At 46.3% G+C, this 19,212-nt stretch overlaps 1 protein-coding gene across 2 annotated transcripts in view; it reads left to right on the top strand.

Annotated features, from left to right (window-relative positions):
• The window catches only part of ETF1 (eukaryotic translation termination factor 1), a 28,249-nt gene that overhangs the window by 832 nt on the left and 8,205 nt on the right, over positions 1-19,212 (top strand). For both annotated transcript variants that reach the window (XM_042790286.1, XM_042790287.1), the window contains exons 3-5: positions 14,550-14,725; positions 15,540-15,679; positions 18,969-19,107. In XM_042790286.1, coding sequence (XP_042646220.1) covers positions 14,550-14,725; positions 15,540-15,679; positions 18,969-19,107 — 455 coding nt within the window. The remainder of the gene's footprint in view (positions 1-14,549; positions 14,726-15,539; positions 15,680-18,968; positions 19,108-19,212) is intronic.

Genomic DNA, 19,212 nt, shown 5'->3' with positions numbered 1-19,212 from the left:
CCCACAAGCCGATGAGCTCCCCCCGGCCGCCCCGGCGAGGCTGTCACCGGAGTGGGTGCTGCCCCGGCCCCGCAGGGACCGGGAGAGGGGACGCGGGGCCCGTGCTGGCTGCAGAGCTCCGCCTCGCCGCCGGCCCCGCTGTGCCCCTTGCCCGCCCCGTGCCAGCTGGCACCGGGGAACGGCTGGATCGTACCGGCTTCTCTGCCCCCCGTGCACGCTTGGGCTCCTCCCGAGGGACCAACTGGCTCAGGGAGGGCGGCAGGGACCGAGGCAGCAGTTACTCTGTTACTTCTCTTACCGGCACTTATTTTATCCTTCTCAACCCTTCACCTTCCAGTGAAAGCGCTTAGCTCCGTTTCCCCAAAAAGCAAGCTCTCCTGGAGTTTGCATAGTGTTAAAGGCTCTAATCCTGCTTATATCGTCCTTGCACTTTGATTTATTTTTTTCCCCTACCAGAAGTAAAATTGCTGGATGTTCTTACAGCCTGCCCCATGCCAGTGGTGACGTGGTACCTGTTTCTGGGGGCAACTCAGCAGTGGCTTGTCGCGTGTGTTAGGAAGCCACTTGGGCTTGAGCAATTGGAAGAACTGTAGGTTCTGGAGCTGTAAAATAGCAGAGAAAGCAACTGTCTCAGTATACAACTCAATAAAATAAAAATGAAGGGTGACTCTGTAGCCACCCCTGTGGCTCCAGTTTCCGTAGGCTCATCTGAACCAGTGTCAATCTAGCTGGGGCAGCGCTGGCATCGTTCTGTGGCCACCCAAAAGGCAGGTTGCCTTTGGACAGCTTGCGGAAGCCGAGCCGCTGCCTTGTTCTTTTCTTAGTGTTGGTGTTTGTTCTTCTGTGCAGAGTAGGCCAGGGGAATCATTCAGCTGAAAACTGACTCAGGCAGGAGGGAAGAGCCACAGGTCTCCCTAAACTTTTTTAATCTGATTTATGATGTAGCTGTGGAAGGGGTGGGGTTGTGAGAAAAAGGAGTGGAGAGCCAGGGTTTTCCTTCCCTGCAGCAGAGTGAATTTTGACTGCCGAAGCTGATAATCCAGCTGTGCCTTTTCACAGCGTTGACGGCAGTGTGTGTTGTACTCACGAGGAGGTCCCAGCAAGCATGGGACTGTGTAGATGACTTCTGCCATGAAGTTGAAAGAGCTTGGGGAGCTGCGAGCATCTGTTGCAGCTTGTGAAAACAGCTGCAGGTCCCTGTAGCAGTGCTGAGGGAGGCTGGGGTGTGTTTTGGAAATGTACAGTTAGCGTTTTGGCTCTCCCCAATTCAGAATGTGGTAGCATAAGCACATCTACCTTTAGCAGCAGCTCTCACGTAGTTTGGAATAGATGAATGTTGCAGAGAACAGCATTAAAGCTGGTACTGGAGAGGTCCTGGGAGAAGTGAGGCTGAAGGACCAGCTCGGAGCGGGAGGCTGCTGGGGGTAATGGCTTACTGGGGCCACAGCCCAAGTTTCCTCATCAGTGATCCTTGGTACATGTCTACTTCATGGTAAAGATGCTGCAAGCACAATAAAACGTGTGTAGGAGGTTTAGTTGAGCCCTCTGGATCCAGAGTATCTCCTAGATGTCATGATACTGCTGTTCCTTAATGTAATATGTGTGCTAACTGCTAAACCACCACCTGACGAAGGCTGCTGATGCTAGCAGTCCTTGCTGTAAGCAAGGTTATGCTGGTTACGTGTAAATGCGCATCGTGCTTCCAGGGAGTCCTAGCTAAAATTATCCTGGTCTGTTTGGGTCCTGTAAGGGGAAGAGATGCTGTAACTTTTGCCACCAGAAGCGTCAGGTTAGGCTCCCCTGCACGAGAGGTGTGGGGCAGTGAAACAGGCTTTTCCGGCCTTTGGGAGAGTCGCTTCCTCTTCCTGTGAAGTAGGAAGACCTGTTCTGGGGTGGATTAGGGGGCAAAGCCTAATAGGGTGATGTGGAGGGCCAGGGACTCCTCGGTGTCTCCACCTTCCCTTACTCATGTACTCCTAATAGTGACCCAGCAGCAGTGTCCCAGTTTCATGTGCTGGTTGTTCCTGCAGTGGATCAAAGGGACGGGAAATGGAGGAAGCTGGAGCTAGACGTTCAATTCACACGTGGCAGTTGGGGCACCTCTGCTGCTCACCAGCTATTTTGGTAAAATCTCAATGAAATCTGCAGAATGTTATCAGAATGTTAAGGGAGCATAAGGGCAAGGAAATGCTTTTATCGTGTCTGAGATAGATGAGGTAAGTGGCAGTCTTTGGTCAGAAAACCAAGGGAGAAGATTAGAGCTTCAGCTTTACCAGAAGCTGATCAGTTAGAGGCCGGTGAGGGTAAGACTGCTTCTCAAACTTTAAGGTAACATCCTAGCAAGAACGTCCTGTGGTATTTTTCCACTCCTACTTAAGAAAGCTGGCTTTCTCACTCATCTCTGGCTAGCAAGAATCTGACAGATCAAAACAATGAAAAATAATTTTTAAAACCTCAAAACCCCGTCTCTGCTGGCAGCAATTAGAAGGAGCTTTTGTCTGTATCTTGCTTTCTAAAATAGAAGTGTTTGTTATCTCCTAGCTCTTCCAAAGTTGAATTGCAAACTGTCTGACACTGTACAAAATTAATGAGTTGATCTTTCTGATTCGGTGAGGAGGGAAGGAGGAGCAGCAGGTATCTGTAGAGTATGTGTGAGTGAGAGCAAATGGGGCCTGAGTTTTGTGCTACAGGCAATTCACCTTTCTAGCCAGATGATGGTGAGGGTAAAAGGCTGGCGATAAGCACGTTAGGCCCTTGTGAGAAGTCTAGCCTTGTCAGACATGCACTTCTGGTAGCTTGGAGTGCTCAGACTTTGATCAAGTATCTCTGCTTCTCCCCTACAAAGGAATTCTGCTTTCAGTCCACAGTTAGTTTTTGTAAAACAGTCATGGTGAAAGACTCCGTGCCCCAGAAGTTGCAGCCATGTCTTTACGTGTGGACGTTGCAGCAGCTCAAGGAGAAGTGGTATTAGTCACTATGTTTTTCCCTTATGATCTCTGTCAGGGCTTTGCTGTTCCTTCATGCAGTTTTCCAGTGTCAGTGTTAAACTGACAATCACTCTTTGTTCCTTTCGTCTTTGCAGTTCTGAATAGTTAGCAGAGCTACGGTCAGGTTTTTGTTTTTTTTTTTTTTTTTTTTTTTCCTGCTAATCTAAGCTGTAAATGCTTGGCAAAATAAAGTATCAGCAACAGCTAGCAGTCTCCTTGCAGGCTTAGGCCTGAGCTATCCCATCTGAATCACATTTGGAAAACTTCTCAAAGTCTTAGAAATGAGGGCTTTCTTCCTGCAAACGGCTCTGTTCAGCAACAGTTTGCTAACGCCTCTGCTTGGGCAGATGGACTTTCTGACCCTGAGTGGGAGCGCAGCAGGTGCTGATGCAGGGTGTGGAGCTGCATTATAGTGGTAAAACCTTTAGGAAGCTGCTCCCTTGACACATCTCTCCTACCTTGAACTTAAAGGCAGGGCTAGATTTCTTTTCAGAGCAGTAGCCCATGTGAGTTATTTTACTGAAACAGGGAAAGAGGAGGCAAAGAATGCGGTGTCTTTGAAGGCTCTCTCTGAAAGCACCGCTAAGGTTGACGAGCAGAGTGTGTCAACATATTTGCAAATTAAGTATTTTTAGAAGGTGGGGGGACAGGGTGTATGCAGACTTCTGAGCAAATGCAGAAACTTAAGTCTGAACAAGTAACTTACTCTGGTTGTGACTGGAAGAAGCGTATCAAGGCAAAAGAAGGGAGAAATGGCAAGAGAAGGGGATGTCTTGGTGTCTGCAGAGTTACGGGAAAGCAAAGCCATGCAGTTTCCCACTAGCGTTTGGATTGTGCCAAGTTGAGACTGCCATCTGCTATATGGTAGAAACCAAACGTGAGACAAATAAAAAGTCACCAGGAAGGACAGAGGCCTGAAAATGTGTGGGAATTCTTGCAAAGTGAAACATGTACTAGTTCTGCTTGAGGGTGGAAAAAATGACCTGTTGCTTAGACATAATTGATTTGCCCAGCTTGTGTTGCAGAAAGCATCATTTGCAGCTAGGTTCTCTTTGCAGCTACGTTGCCTCGCCGGTTCTGATGGAAGGACCCAACTTTAGCCACAAGCTGCTTCTGTTTCCCAGCCTTGTGTGACAGGGACGGGGGGCTGCTTGGGAGAAGGTAGCGGGTGCATCTTCCCCCACAGCTCCACGCCGTGTTCTGGGATGATGCTGCTTTCGTGGCATTTCTTTCCTGAATTAGACAGTGTGAATACTCAGTCATTCCTGGGAGCATCTGCAGCACCTGACTGTAGCTGGCTCGTTCGGCTGATAGCTGGGGCTGTACAGCTTCGTTGCACTGAGGTTGTAACTGTGCTTGCAATAACTGTTGAACAGTTGAATGTGCTAGTATAGTTGATTCTTAACTGGGGTGTGAATTCCTCTACTGCACCATATACGCATAGATTTTATGTGGCTGTAACAATACCACCGTGTCTAGGCAAGTAGCAATATAACTATCTTGTCTTTAAGTGATGTCATACATCAGGAGGAGAATTTGGTGTGGTCTTTCATCACTGTGACTGGTTTCTGGCCACACTGCTGGTTCAGAGGCTCCCCTCCCCTGCTTCCAGGCTGGCAGCAGATCTCTTTCCTTACCTTTTTTATCTGGATCTCTTTGTTGTCATGGCTGTGCCTTGGGTCTGGGCTCAGGGAGACAGTTTAACCGTTGATACAGGATCTGTTTCTGCGGAGCTGAAGCTTTCACCTTAGGACGTGGAGTATGATGGAGACCTTGAACCGGGCCTGGGTGAGCTGGTCGATCTGTGAAGGGCAGTACTGTGGCAAGGTACTACTTGGCTTTCCAACTCGTGCTGTGTTAATTAGGTTGCAGTGCTGATATGTTATGCTAGTGCCAGTCATGGGATAGCCTTGAGGATCTCTCCACAGCAAGCTGCTGTCTCCAGTGGACCTACCTTTGCTAAAGGTCTTTTGCTTCTGCTGGAATCTGGGCTGGGCCAGCCTTGGGGTAAACGGTTGTCTTTCACTCTGTGGGGAATGTGAAGCAGATGAGTGGAGCAAGGACTGGAAGAGTAGCCTCTGCGGGGTGGCACGCAGGATTTATCTTTACTGACAGTGAGTTTTCTGCTTTGGCTTTATGGTACGTCATTAAAGTGTGGAGTGTTTAGGGAAGAGGTTACGATTTAAATTCTTACCTAAGTGAGATTGCTTCCTCAAAGTAGTGCTTTCTCAGCCCACTTGTCTTAAGGGTAGTTTCTAAAGGAGGTCGTGTTTCTGTTACAGAGGTAAGGGCTACAATATTAATACTGCCTTTTGCTTCTGGTAGTGTGAGGGGAGACTTTTGCAGAGAGGCCACAGTAGTAGTCCAGGGCAGGAGTGATATGTGGGGGCTCTGAGGCCGGTAATCATGTAGGATGTGCTGCAGCTGCCTACATGCTGTGTCCCTGCTTTGACTGTCTCTTCAGGCTGGCAGTCTCCACAGTGCTGGGGTTAGAAGCTGAATACGGATTTCATGTGACCAGAGCTGCTCGAACCTCTTGGCACTAAGGCAGTGTCTCTTAAGAGCTTGTGTTTGGGTGGTGTTGAGGGTGGCTGGTCAGAGAAGGCAGCCAGAGCTGGAGAGAACGTCCAAAGGGTTGTTGACAACCTTCTGGTTGCCCATGTCTAATCATTGTAAAACATTTCCTGAGCTTTCTCATCTGCTTGTTCTACCTGTTCCTTTTGAATTATAGCAACAATCAGGAAGTGCTGGTTTGAGAATAAACACTAGCAAGTGACAGAAAATAACCTGATCTGGGAGAGCGGTTATGTGTCAGACAAGAACTCTAGTAAGTGTTTTACAGCCCTTGGTAGTTCGGCAGCTTGATACCCTCTTTTACAACTGCGTGAATCATTAGTGAGCAGTGTGATTCATACACAGATCATCATTCACATAGAGCTAATGAATGAGCCCCTGACTGCTGAAGACAAAGGACGTGGTAGAAGATGGGAATGAGCACCTCAAAAAAAAAAAAAAGACAGACTTTTTTGGCTTTGTGGCAACTGGATTTATTTTTTCTCCCCTGTTAGTTCCCTATTCCCATGTAGCTGTGAGGCATTAACGTCTTAACAAGCAAATCTGGATTTGTTGCTTCAGTCCCTCAGTGTACATCTTGTACCCAACTGGCCCATTAGCATAATGCAACAAGTCTTTTAAACTTGGAGCATTAATAATTGGAGAGGGAGGAGGGAGAGCAGGGGAGCTGTGGCAAAACTGAGCCTCCCAGTGAGTCACAAATGTCTGAAGTGCAGAAATGTCTGTTCCACTTACCAGTAATTGGGCATCCGGGCTTTCTGCATGAGGTCAGATGCAGCCAATAAGGCCTATTCAAAACATGCCTATGCAATTATGTTTTGTGATGTGTTGCCTTTGATCCAAGGATTTCAGACTGGCATTGATTCACCTTCCCTGTGGGGTGTGCAGTATCCACTCGTGCTGATTCAGTGCTCTTCGGCAATACGGGCTGAATTCAGGATCTGCTCCTGGAGCTACAGAACTGATTTGGGATCTGGGTGCTGGCAGTCGCTCGAGCAGCAGCTGCAGTGTCGGAGCTGGTTCCAGTGGGGGACGAGAGGAAGCTGGGAGCATGGAGCTGCTCATGTTGACCTCTGTGCAGGTAGCGCGTGTTGGACCAATGGGCAAGGGCTCGCTGTTACCTGCTACCTGTGCAGCCTTCGGACACGTGATACCTGGCCAAATCCTCTGCTATGTGGAGCAATAGAGGTCTGTGACCTGATTCTTCTTTCACCTCCTTCCTGTCCCTGGGGAGCGATGCCTGCTGAGCTCAGGAGACAGATCCTGGCAGCAGGCCAGCGACTGCTGAGGAGGGGAAAGCACTACCTTGCCTGACCCTTGGTGAGACACCAGCCAGTCTTGCCTTTGCTCCTTTGCTGAAGCAGCCATTTGCTGCCTCCCTGTGGGAAGCTTTCCCTCGCTGCTGAAGCAGGGGGTGCGCTGAGGAAAGCAGTCTCACTTTTCTTCTCCAGGGTGGGTTCTGGCTTGGTGCTTTGCTCCCTAGCTCGTGCTCGGTAAGCTCCCTGTTTGAGAAGGTCAGTGGGTTTGGGTAAGGGGTTGGAATACCTTTGCAGGACAGTCTTAACATCTGCGTTCAAGCTGTTTCTGTTTACACAAGGTGCTTTTTCTATCTCATCTGCCAGCATTACAAGAAGATGATAGGCAAGATTCCGGTCTAGGGCTCTGGGACAGGACTACAGTGTGAGAGCTAGGCATTGTGCGTGCCATGGTGGCCATAGCTGCATGGCCTCGTGGTATGCAGCTAAGTGATTTCCCTTTGTCCAGGGTAGAGGTGCATTCAAAGACTGACAGGGGGAATTAGCTATCTGGAGTGTTTCTTTGACTCAGGGAAGGAGGGCTTGCTTTCTCCAATTCTTATGCTGAAAAGTATTCCTGAAGGAACAATTACTTGGTCTCCTAGCTCTGCGATCCTCTCATATCCACTCTGCCCCCATCTTGTGCTTTTTCTATGCTTCTGAGGTGGCACTGGATCCATAGAGGTCATCTCTGCCTTATTTTTGTTTGGGAACTGGTCCCCTCCATAACCTTTTTTTGGATGACCTGGAAACCTTTAAGGAACTACTTGTATTGATGTCACCTTTTGGTAGATGATTTGGAGTTCTGGTGTATGCTGTAGTGAAATGCAGAATGCCTCCAAGGTGGCGGTTGTGAGGTTCTTGTTGAAGTGATGCTTTAAAAAGTACTGCCAACAGCATGGCTTTCAGCCCAACTTGACATTAAACTTCAGAGGAGCTAATGGTAGGTCCCACTGTCAGCTAACCCGTGTTGTGTGCTCTGTCTAGGTATCTGTGCAGCATTTATCTCTTGCTCGAGCTGTGCTTTGAGCCCATCATCTGAACGGGGTGTGGGATTTCAGCTGTTTCTGATGGAGGCACCACAAAAAGCTGTTGCTTCTCAAGCAACAAATTGAAGCATGTTGGTTGTGCTTGTTGCAAAGCATTCAACTGATGTTCTCACAGGCAATGCAGTCTTTGGGTAAGCTTCCAGGTGATGTTGCCTCTGAAGCACTGAAGGGATTCTAGGCGCTTAAAGACAGTTTCTCCTCTTTCCTAGCAGGCTGACAGAATTTCCAGGAAAAGTTACGTAGCTTTTTACATCTGCTGTCGTCTGTTTAGATTTGGCATCCACTTTCTACTCGATGAAGGCTTTGTTTTATTAAAAGACATTAAGCCTTTAAAGGGCACACCTATGACCTGTTTATGTACTTCACAGCTATAATTCATAAGTTGTAAGAGCATATGCTTAGAACTTCCCTATGGCAAGGTCAGCGCTGTTGCACACAGGGCTTGTATGAATAGGGAGTGTCTAATGGCCTATGTTTTGTAAGAGAACCCAAGCCAGCAATTTTGTAGTCACCAATACCAAAGGACACTTTTTATAGCATTTCATTCAACATCTGTGCTCAGATAGAGAATCAAAAAAACAGAATATTCTTTACTTATGTCACTGCTTGTGTGGACTCTGCTTTCAACTTAGTCCTTCGCTGAAGTATCTTGTGCCCGCAGCGCTATGTAGATATTTGTTCCGAAGTAGATTTCTTCTCTTGGATCTGTAGTATGTACCTGGTGAAGTTCTGCCTTGGATTACCTAGATACTGCTGGCATCTGTCGTCAGCTGGCTGTGGATGTGTCAGTGATGGAACTGGTGTAGCCATCGTGTAACTTCAGTAGTCTTGACTGTCCAGACAGCTTGGGTTCCTTAGTATGTGTGATGCCCGCCCAGCAATCTGCAGTGCTCTTGGATGGAGACCAACAGATGTTACACTGGGAAGGTAACATCGCTTGAAGCAGTATGTGGCAACAGTTATTTCATAGAAAGCTTCCTAGATGTGGTATGTGGTTAAGATCAGATTATCTGGAAGCCGTTTGCTCCACACTTCTGCCAGTCTCTGGAATGTGCATATAGGTCTTGTGCTGCCCTTGTTTCCTGAGGGAAGCAAGCCGCTTGTGAAGCTAGTGCCTTGTAAAAATAAGCTCATTTTGAGTCAGAGAGAGTAACTGACCTTCCTTGCCTCTGTGTCTCCACATTACACAGTGTGCTATTAGTGTAAAATGTTTCATTGTGGAACAATTATGGCTCAGCTGCTCTTTGTCAAGTCTCCTCTGATACCACAGGATAGTCCAGTAACTGCTATTTATATAGCATGTCTGTTAAATTAATGCTCTCCCTTGCCAGTGCATATCCCAAATTCCAGGAGACAGGTTGAGTGTTCCTCCTCAGACTTCTGGTTGGGATTGCTCTTATCTGCCAAGTTGAGGGTAGCTACAGTCGATGCTTGCTGGTTTGGTTTTTGTGTGGTATGCGACCATGCACGTAGCCATTTTACTGACATAACACTGTGTTAAGATGGTAGGAGTCTTTTAGAAAACCACTAGACCAGTTTCTAGTTTCAGCTGAAAGCTGAAGGTCTAAGGATCTGCTCAGCTCTTCCTTCTGATGGGCAAAAGAGTAGAAACCGAATCCCTGTAGATGAAGATGGCCACCCAGAACAGGAGGCTCAACTGCCAGCTGTAATAAAAACCATCCATGGGGTATACTTGACAGCTTATTTCAAATGTGATACACTGTTCGCTTTGTGCACTTGCCTTCTGTTGTGGTGGTTCCTCATGCTGAACCATAAAACAAGTACACAGTGGGCACGGCTCCTGGTGCCAAACGGGGCTTGGGACTCAGCACAGCAATCCAGCTGGTGTGTCTCCTGTGAAATCCCTGCTCTTGCTTCTGGGAATAACCCAGTGGTTCCCTTCTTGGTCTGCAGTACCGCAGCTGTGGTAAGGCACGGTGAGATCCTGTCGGGTGGTACACACTCTTGGGCAGTGCAGGATGATCTTGCAGGGCAAATGAGGTGATTGGATGCTGTAGTACCTGCTTGCAGGAATATTGGCAAAACTTTTCCATTCAGCTTAGGTTAGTGATGATTCAGCACTGCACACACTGCCACTTGCTGTGATAACTTGTTAACATTTGCTGTTGGCCTTCTCTGTGACTGGGAAAGCTGTTTTGTGGTACAGTTGTCTGAAATTCAAACTGTAGTAACATTGAAGTTTTAATAAGAACAGGATGTCCTATCCGCAAACCTTAATTTTCTAAAGAACTTGTCTTGAGAGAGCAAAATGTGCTTGGTTTTGCTTCTCTCCTTCCCTCAAACAGTTCTTTGATGGGTTGTAGGAGCAAGGTTGGAGCCTTGGTGCAGTGGTTTAGGAGCAAAGTTGCAGCCCTGATCATCATCTTCTGTCTTATTGTTACCTAATGCTGGTACCTTCCAGGCTGTGCTAAATCTGAGCTAATTGCCAATTACTGGTGGGGCTGGCGCAGTGTGAGGAGTAACCATAGTACCGACAGGGAAGTGTTCCTACCTTTCCAGAGGCTGGCACTTATTTCCCTCCCTGTTTCTATGTAGTATGTGGACAGGTGTCCTTAAAGCTTTTAATTGTTTTCTCCTCTCCAGTCCCTTGTGCAGTGGCACACGTTGTGCTGTCCTGTGGTCGGGGATGATGCGGGTTTCTTACAAGGCTTCTTAAAAAGCAAACATCTTGGAGCATTTTGTGTCTTGATGCACATACTTGCATTACAATGGCAGCTATTTGGCTGCTGTGCAGGCACTCCTTAGCCCAGAATAGGGACAGCAACTGTCTCTAGCTGCTTAAAACTTCCTGGCTCAGTTCAGTCTGAAAGCATTAGCTTCCAGCTGATCTAGTATAATTTGTCTTGGGTGTAGTAAAACCAGGGGGGGAAACCTTTTAGCAGTACTGCATTTTGAAATCGGGATCCTGCTGAGCAGAACATAATCTGGAGTGCTCCGGGTCCATCCTTCCTGCAGGAGTGCTGGGGATGGTACAGGGAAGAATCAGCTCATTGCACCTTCGATCCTGAGCTGCCAGTGTGAGCGCTGCCCTTAATGTAGATTGATTACTTAATTGTTCACTGTAACAATTCCGTAGTGAAGTTCTGTCTGGCAGTATGCTCACTAGGGGATTCCTGGCTGGCAGTGGCCTGCCAGGCACCAAATGTCCCGTGTGCTTCGTGCACGGCAGAGCCTGTTGGGTTTAGAGGTCTGCTGTTCAGAAAGGCCCCTGTCAAGAGGTCGCAGTCAGCATGATTTACCATACCTGCTTCCCAAGGTATTCTGGAACCTGGTATGTGGCTCACCTAGCAGCTGCGGAGGAGGAGGCATGGATTTTGCAGAAATACCCATCGTCTTGTTCAGGCACAGTGGCTGCAAAGACCGATAGAAAACCTGGAAATTGTATTACTAAGCAGAATAACCTATTTTTTTCTAGTTGTTTTTGAACAGCAGTTTTTTATAAACTCTTTGCTACATTTTCTCTCATTGTGGTGAATTTAGCAGATGCAACCACAGTTGTTTGTTTGTTTGTTTTGATGATGTTTTTTATTTGTTGTTGTTGGTTTGGTTGTTTGCCCTTTTTTTTTTTTTTTTTAGACCTTGCCATCCTGCAGTAAGGTCACATACAGGTACAAGCTTGCTTTGAGAGGGGAAAACCACTTGTCTGTGGTAGGATAACAAGGGCTCAGTGGTGTGCAAGGGAGTTCTGCATCCATCCTGGTCACTTGTGGGCAGATCTGCTTCAGCTGGTGTCTTGCTTCTCTCAACCTCTGTGGGACATGATCTAATTTAGTGAGCAGGTCCTGACTGTGTGCTTGTTTGAGGGAAAGGGTGATGAGCAGAGGCTGCTGTTAACCTTCAATTAGCTGGCTGCCTAATTAACTGCTTGGTTGGTGGATTAGCTGTACCCAGCAGGCGGCAGCAGCAGGGTGTGGGCAGGGGCTGCCCCCCTGGGGTGCTGGGTGCCCCGGGACACGGGGTGACAAGCTGACTGGCTCCTTGTGCTCCAGGCTCCAGCAGCCTGGGATGCCGTGAGGTGCCCCAGCTGCTGCTGCTCCCGTGGCAGGCTGCATGACTGCTAATTTGCTGGGTTCTGCAGGGATCAGTTAGTGCCTGAAATAGCTTTGGCTGAGTAAATAGCGGCAAAAGCACGTCAAACCAGAGAAATGCACTTGATGTTGGTAATGGAAGGTGATTTTGGATATAAATCCAAGCTGGAATTTGCTGAAGGGTTGGACCAGGCACAGTGCTGTTCTGTGTTAAACTAGTTTGAGACTTAAATAGGAAGAACGCATCATCTAAGAGAGTCTTTTCATTTATTTGTTTGCAGTAGTTAATCAGGAGGGTGTGTGAAGCCCACTCTATTGCCTTGGGTAGGATGCTTTGGGCAGGGTGTCCCTAAGGAACAGTGATGTGACTGACACAGGTGTCTGCCTCATAGACAAGGTGCTGTGTGTAATATAAATAATCACCAGTTACGGTGGCCCCTTCAAGGTGCGGGTTTGGTACAATCTGGCCAGCTCACGGTACACAGAGCAGCGCACTGGCCAGGGCTCTGCTAATGCCAGTGTTATGGGGGCAGTGGAACATAACGTGAGGCCAGGGGCTGGGAGTTGAGGGGTGGCTTGCATTTGAAAATGTAAGGTAGCTTTATAAGTGCTTTTTTACTGAAGAGTTGGTCTTGGAAGGGCACACCAGATCTTCCTCTGTGCTGTTCCCACTTGTTCCCCTAGCTCGCTGTCTGCTCTTTCCCCTCTGTCCTCAGTTCAGGAAAATTGCATGAAATCTCTTCTTAGCAGGAGAGCCATGGAGTGCCCAAGAGACATAACGCTCCCATCTCCCACCTGCCACATCAGGATGCCCTTAGTTTGTGCAGCAAGTGAGGTGTGATGTGCAGAGCTTTCTGATCTCTGGGAAGCCTGAGAATCTCATCTTTCAGAGGAAGAAATGAACTGCATGAGCTTGCCTCAAGAGTGCTACTTTCAGATAAGTCGGGAAGAGTTGCTTTCATTCTGATCAGCCTCTTACTCAAAGGAGCCTGCTGGGAATGATAGGCCATTATATCTCCCCTAAGGCTTGTGGCATTCACTGGGGTAGCTAACTGCTTTAATTGAGTGGTATATGGAGTATTCTTGGCTGGTGTGACCTGGAAGTCTGATAGCTGTCAGCATGGCTCAAAGCTCCTTCTGGGAGTAACGTGTGCAAGTGTCTTTTTGCAACTTTCTTGATTAGTGTGTATGGGGATCTTGGATATTAAAACCAATTAGTTGTCTTTAAGGTCAGGGACTTATTTGACCTACCAGCATCCGTTTCAACTTGGCCTGAATTGAAGATCTTTGGTAGAGGGTTGTACAACTTTTATAAAGAGGCTAATGAAGTGATGCTTTTTAAAGCACTTCCCTGCTGTCTCTGTAGCCCAAACATTTCAGGCAGGATGCTAGTGCATGACAATCTGAAACGGCAGCAGGCAGGTACTGTGTTAGTCTTCTCTTATGTAAGAAATGCAAAAGAGCAAAACCTACTTTTTTTAGGGCTGGAAAGCAGTTTGTTGGTTCTCTAACTTGGAATCCTCAGTAGAGGTTTTTTCACAGAGCTTAGCTGGCTTGCCCTTGAGAGGGCTAGAGGACGTGATGAGGTATTTGATTTTTATGCTATTACTCTAATGTGAAGTATGAGGTCTGGGTTAAATTTGAGATGATGCAGAAGCAGCACTTCATACATCTGGGATACTTCAGTGGCAAATGGGAGGCAAAAGGCAGACAGGAACTTCCCCAGTTTTTGTTTTGACTTTGGATAGTTTTGAACCATGAGGCTGCTTTGGAGATTAAGACCTCTGCGGGATCCACCCCAAAGCTGTAGGAAAAAAAATGTATATCAAGCTTACTTTTTTGCATTTAATTTAAGCTAGTTCTGTGATTTGTGGGGTCTTATCTCCCAATTCTGTGCCTGGGGTTGGTGATTCTGAACTAGCAGTCATGTGTTTAAGCATACTTTATTTAAAGCAGCTGCCAGAGTTGGTGAGCTTCTCTATAGAGCAGAGTGCTAGTGGGAAAGTAGAAAAGACGAAGAGCTACAAAAGAATCCTTCCAGTTCAGTTTTCTGTATTAATCTGAAGAGAACGAAGTGCTAAAATAGCACTTGGGCTTACTAGTGCTCCAGCTGTCTGAAAACAAATGGAATGGGCTTAGAAGTGTCCTTGAAGTATGTGGCTGCATTGTTTTAAATAATCTTTGCTGAGGACTGCTTATGTGTCTTTAGCTTGCAGCCCTTAGCCTGTATGTTTGTTCTGTTGTGTTGTGTTTTGTTGTTTTTTTTTTTTTTTTTTTTTTTTTTTTGTTTGTTTGTTTTGTTTTTTTTTTTTTTTCAGAGTAGTATCCCAGGTTAAACCAGCAGCTTTTGGAGGACTTCCTTGGTAGTAGCTAACCTAAATACTTTGTTGTGGAGTCAGATCCTCTGAAGAGTTGGTTTTGTTTTCTTTTCTCTCCCATTATTGACCTGCAGAAGGGGAATTACACTGGTAACAGTGAAGTGAAATATCCTTGGCGGGAGGGAGGAGAGACAACTGTGGGCATGGAGTATGGTCTGAATACACTTGTTGCTTTGACTGATGGCTGCTCACAACCCCTCTTTTTTTCCTTTCTCAGCAATGGTACCAGCATGATATCGTTGATCATTCCCCCCAAAGACCAGATTTCACGAGTGGCAAAAATGTTAGCAGATGAGTTTGGCACCGCCTCCAACATTAAGTCTCGAGTGAATCGCCTTTCAGTACTGGGAGCCATTACATCTGTACAGCAAAGACTGAAACTCTATAACAAAGGTAACTTCTAGCTTGTATGGATGCTGGCAAACTTCCCTTACTTGGAAGCAGCCTTAAGTTCCTGCATTACGCAGTTTTCTGCTAATCAAATCTGTTGGCCTGTGCTGCTGTTTTGCACTGATGTTCCAGGTACGTTGCCCATGGATGGCTACTTCAGGGGTAAACCTTGGGACTAGAATAGTAAGATGGTCCTTGTCTTTAAGAAGCAGGCTTGTGATTCTGTTCTGAGCAGTGCTGGCTCTTCTAAACTTGGCCAGACTTAAGAGCTATTCCACAATAGTTTATTTGCATTAAACTGGAGGTTTTTCCATCACGCAGAAACTTATGTATGCCTTATGCATGCCACTATGCAGCTACCATCATTTTGGGAGGAAATAGACCCAGGCCATCTGAAATAAGTATTGGAAAAGAGTTCACTGACACTGTCTTTACTCTGGCAAGTGGCCTTCATTGAGATGGTCAGTCTATAAATTGCTGTATAAGAACGAGGAAGGCTTCATGGGGGTGTTCAGCCTTTTTCTGAATTCTGTGAGCTTGCAAACTCATGGGTTTAACATGGGTGCATGTTCCTGCAGCTTTATTGCAGGTCTTTCCATCAGCGTTACCTTTAGCTTCCTGCTCCAAGCTGTCCAATGTAGGTGCACTTTCCATTGTAGAGATCTGGGAGGGAATGAGGTGGGGGAAATGAAAAGTAAAAAACTGGCGAACTTCAATTTCAACTCAGGCTTAAATCTCAAGGCCCAGTAGTTAGTTCTTGATGGGTACAGTTTGCAATATTTCTTAGTGATCTAAAATTGCATTGTGTCCTTTATAGTACCTCCAAATGGTCTGGTTGTTTACTGTGGAACAATTGTGACAGAAGAAGGAAAAGAGAAGAAAGTCAACATTGACTTTGAACCTTTCAAACCAATCAATACGTCGTTGTATTTGTGTGACAACAAATTCCACACAGAGGTAAGAAGTCTCCTATTGCCTGCTGGTCTTGCGGTAGTCACAAAGTCACACTGCTTTGCTAGACTCACTGGAGCGCTTGAGTCCACAGTCTGTAGAACAGCAGGCTTTAATTAAGACATCCTGTTGGTGAAGCCACTGGGTGACTTGTGACTGGCTAGTGTTCAGTATTTGTGATAGTTGCTGAAAGGAGTTGAGATACTGTCCAGCTCCTACTACAGCTGACTATGGCCCAGCTAGTAACTGCTGAGTTAGTGTAACCCACAGACATAAGATTTTCTCTGTAACTGGAGGCAGGTTTTTTTCCTTAACCTTAGAGGCCTACAGATCTTATTCCAAGCCGGGCCTTAAAGTAGTGCCAAGATAATATTTGTGTTGCCAGTCTTGATAGCAGATGTGTTAACTGAGACCCTTGATGGAGAACTGGCATGTACCTAATCTCTGTGGGGTAAAGTGGCATTATTTTTATCCTGCATCTACTTATCTTAGTTAAATGAGTGGTTTGAGGCCTATTTAAAGTAAGGTGGATTACACTAGTCTCGACCGTATGAAGTCAGTTTATTGCACCTAAGTCTGTTTTGGCTCTGTTGGCTGCTGCAGAGGTCTCAATATTTGTAGCAGATGACTGCCTGCCTTTCACATCCATGGCGTTCACCACGTTAAATGTGTGGACTAAGGCTTAGTAGCCTGCCCTCAAACTTGTATGACATGAGCTTGACAGGCCCTTTGGTGGTGTAGTGCTCCTTGTTTGATTGGGTTTCAAAGGTTAGGAGGAGTACAAAAAGGGAAAGTATGCTTATTGCCTAGGTGAGGTACATCCCTATTATTCTGTCTCTCCACCAAGGATGAAATCCCAATACATCTTTGACCTACCAGGAATAACAAAACTGTGCACGGGTACAGCTCTTGCTCTGCTGAGCCCATATGTTTGTAGGCAGCTGGAAACAAGAGGTAAATAAGAATTCAGGAGAGCGCCAGAGGTGCAAAGCCAAAGGAGATGTTTGTCCCTGCAGTTTTGGCAGCCGGTGGGCAGTGGTGGGTTGCCTTCTGCCCTATCAGGAAAAGGGATTAATTTGGTCTTGGCTGCAGCCGCTGCCTTGGGGCACTGATTCAATATGAAAAAAGTAGCTGCTGCCCAGTGGGCTGTTCCTAAGAGGCAGCTGTAAATACACTCTTGCTGGTGTGTAGCATTGCTCAGCATGAGAGGGGCAATAACTTGAGAGGAATTTGTAGTAATTGCTGCTGATGATGATGTGATTAGTAATGGCACCTTTCTCCATGGGCTGTTTGCTCTCCTGTCTTGAGTATGTGATTATTTCACTTGGCGTTGTCTGTACTGCAGAATCAAATCTAGCTGTAAAAGCCTACCTTATGCTATCTCGAGCAACCAGATGATGTTAGCACTGAAGTCTCGATCTGTCTGTCTGCCTCACTTGGTTCTAGAGCTGTGCTTTTGACCCAGTGGTTCCCTTCAACATGCAACTAAAATTTACCAGCTAGGGCATCTGTTGACGTACCAAGCCAGATTTCCGATGAAAGTGAGAGCATGTCAAGGAGCAGAAAAAGGATGTGATCTTCACCTTTAGGCTGAAGCTGCAAAGAAGAAACTCAGCCCAGGCTGAAGGAACAGAATAAAAGCAATAGTCCTTTTTTTTGTACTTGATAGGTCCAATAGTGGAATTGCTGACACAGAACTAATGAAGGGGACACTGAGGGAATCACTGATCATTGGATACTTTATTAAAATAAGAGGGGAAAAAGAACATCAGAGCTGTAGTCATCTGCTGTCTGGCAAGAGTATCTGATAAGATTTCCTCTAGATATTTTATTGCCTGTGTGAAACTGAAGTAACTTCCCAAGGAGGATATGAACCCTGATGTGTGTCTGAAGGGTAGGATTTGCAATGACTTATTTTGATACCTTGGCTGGAGCATTCATTCCAGTCACAGGATTTGCTTGGCTCTGTTCCAGTTAAATAGATTGCAATGTAGTATGCCACTTCCTCCTCTCATTCATACCACTGCTGCGGAATTAATACAGAATATTTATTTTGGCCAGTTGATTCCATTAAACCTTAGTGTCTGTTTCTTTTAAGCTTGAAAGCTGTAGACTTGGTTGTGTGGATTTTGGATAAAGATGACTGATGGTTTTTATTCTTTCCATTCAGCCCAATAATCAAGCTGGCAGGCATGCAGGCAGTTAAATGTCCTGTGCAGTAAACCAACACCATCACTCTTTCAGCGTTAAACTGGTGACTTAAACCAATCTGGAATCTGACAAGTTCTCTGTCCTGCTGATGTCTTTTTGCCAGCTAGAAAGAGGATTCTTGCTATTACATTTATTGGGCGTGTATAAGCGAACAGAAGTATTTGCATGCTGAATGTGCCTCCCTGCTCAGGCTGCCCTGGAGGGAACAGTAGCCGGCAGATTCCCTTGAAAATGGAGTGTAAAGTTTGGGTACTTGTGGATGTCCCACACCACCAGAACTGGGGCTGGGCTGGAAATTAGACAAAGTAACTCAAAAGCCTCAGTACTAAGCCCTGCTTTAGTTGTTAGTCAACCTAAATGACCTTACAGGATGAATTTAGTTGTCTGGTTTAAAGAGAAGAAAATTGAAGGATAACTTCATTTCCCAGCGAACGCCATGGCTATCTTCTCTATAGCCAGTTAGGCACAGGACAATTATTGTTGCTGTTAGTTAATTCTACTTTGTAAGGCTGAATTTGTCATAGCCACTATAGACGTCATCATTCTACCTTTGGGACTTGAAGTCAGCAGGTGCATCTAACCAGTGTTTGTGGTAGTTGGCAAGTTGAAAGTCTGTATCAGTGCTTTGTAGGATAACACTGAATTGAAAAATAGCCCAAACGGTGAACTGAACAAGTTCTGCTTTCCTGGCTGGAATGTTAGGAAAATTACTCTCCCAGTTTGCCAACTGGAGCGGTGATACAGCCTCACAGAGGTGCAATGTGTTTCACTTAACCCTCTCCAGAGCTCATCTTTAGGGTTTTGCTGTGACACCTGCCTGTGATGTGATATGATGAACTGGTAATGCAGTGAAAATAGTTATCAAACATTAGTTTTCTTTCTGCTCGTGGCAGCATTGTGTGAGATAGTAACTGAAGGTACTCTCAGCTCCTGAATCTGCTGCTCTTCTGGTGTGTTTGTAAAAATAGTAGTGACCACTTTCAGAACTAAAATTTATTGAGGTGTATTGTATCTGGGAGCCTTTCTGAACCAGGGTCCTTAATAAACTGGTGCTTACCTCTGCCAACGTTGTCTCCTGTTGCAGGCTCTTACAGCGCTGCTTTCTGACGACAGCAAGTTTGGCTTTATTGTAATAGATGGTAGCGGTGCACTTTTTGGAACTCTTCAAGGAAACACAAGAGAAGTCCTGCACAAATTCACTGTGGATCTTCCAAAGAAGCATGGTAATGCACTAGTCTGTCTCTAGACTGTTTGCAGCAGAATATCGCGGGCTGGGATGTGAGGATAGAAGCAGGGAACTTGGCCTGTAGGTGTTTAGCTCTACTCAG

The sequence above is a fragment of the Tyto alba genome, unplaced genomic scaffold, assembly GCF_018691265.1.
Source record: "Tyto alba isolate M040663 unplaced genomic scaffold, T.alba_DEE_v4.0 Super-Scaffold_17, whole genome shotgun sequence".
Taxonomy (NCBI): Eukaryota; Metazoa; Chordata; class Aves; order Strigiformes; family Tytonidae; genus Tyto; species Tyto alba.
The sequence above is the reverse complement of the archived record's forward strand: the minus strand, read 5'-3'. Positions and strand labels throughout refer to the sequence as shown.